Here is a 455-nt window from a genome sequence, read left to right as displayed (position 1 = left end):
CAGACACACACTTACTCCCTCGCAGGAGTGCCAGCGCAAGGCTCAGCAGGTGAGGGATCCCAAGGCGTTCAAGACGGTCCTGGACGCCATCAAGACAAAAGAGACAGCAAGCGTCAAGGCCCTTTTGCTGTCTGGGCTGCCCTCTGCACCCCTTGACACCACCGATGACCTATTGACGAAGGCTGTGAAGCAAGGTCTTCTGGAGGTCACGGCGATGCTGCTGAGCTTGGGAGTGCCGCTGTGCAGCCACTCCCTGGTGTCCATCACGCCGCTGGAAATTGCTCACAGCATCTCGGGGATTCCGGCAATTCTTCCGGCGCTGCTCAGACGAGTAATTGTCTCCTGACTGCTTTCTCTTCTTGACGATTGGTCACAGCGGTTTGGGTATTTCGGGTTTTTCCTCCCTCCTTCCTCCCCTTCCTTAAGACTGTTCACAGCTCAGTAATAGTGGATGT

The 455-nt window shown here is 55.8% G+C and overlaps 1 protein-coding gene across 1 annotated transcript in view; it reads left to right on the top strand.

Annotated features, from left to right (window-relative positions):
* LOC119586630 overlaps nucleotides 1–455 on the top strand; it is a gene marked incomplete at its 5' end in the record, with an annotated part of 14,373 nt that overhangs the window by 7,727 nt on the left and 6,191 nt on the right. The window contains 1 exon segment of the mRNA XM_037935375.1: nucleotides 26–331. Coding sequence (XP_037791303.1) covers nucleotides 26–331 — 306 coding nt within the window.

This window comes from Penaeus monodon, chromosome 21 (assembly GCF_015228065.2).
Source record: "Penaeus monodon isolate SGIC_2016 chromosome 21, NSTDA_Pmon_1, whole genome shotgun sequence".
Classification (NCBI taxonomy): Eukaryota; Metazoa; Arthropoda; class Malacostraca; order Decapoda; family Penaeidae; genus Penaeus; species Penaeus monodon.
The sequence above is the reverse complement of the archived record's forward strand: the minus strand, read 5'-3'. Positions and strand labels throughout refer to the sequence as shown.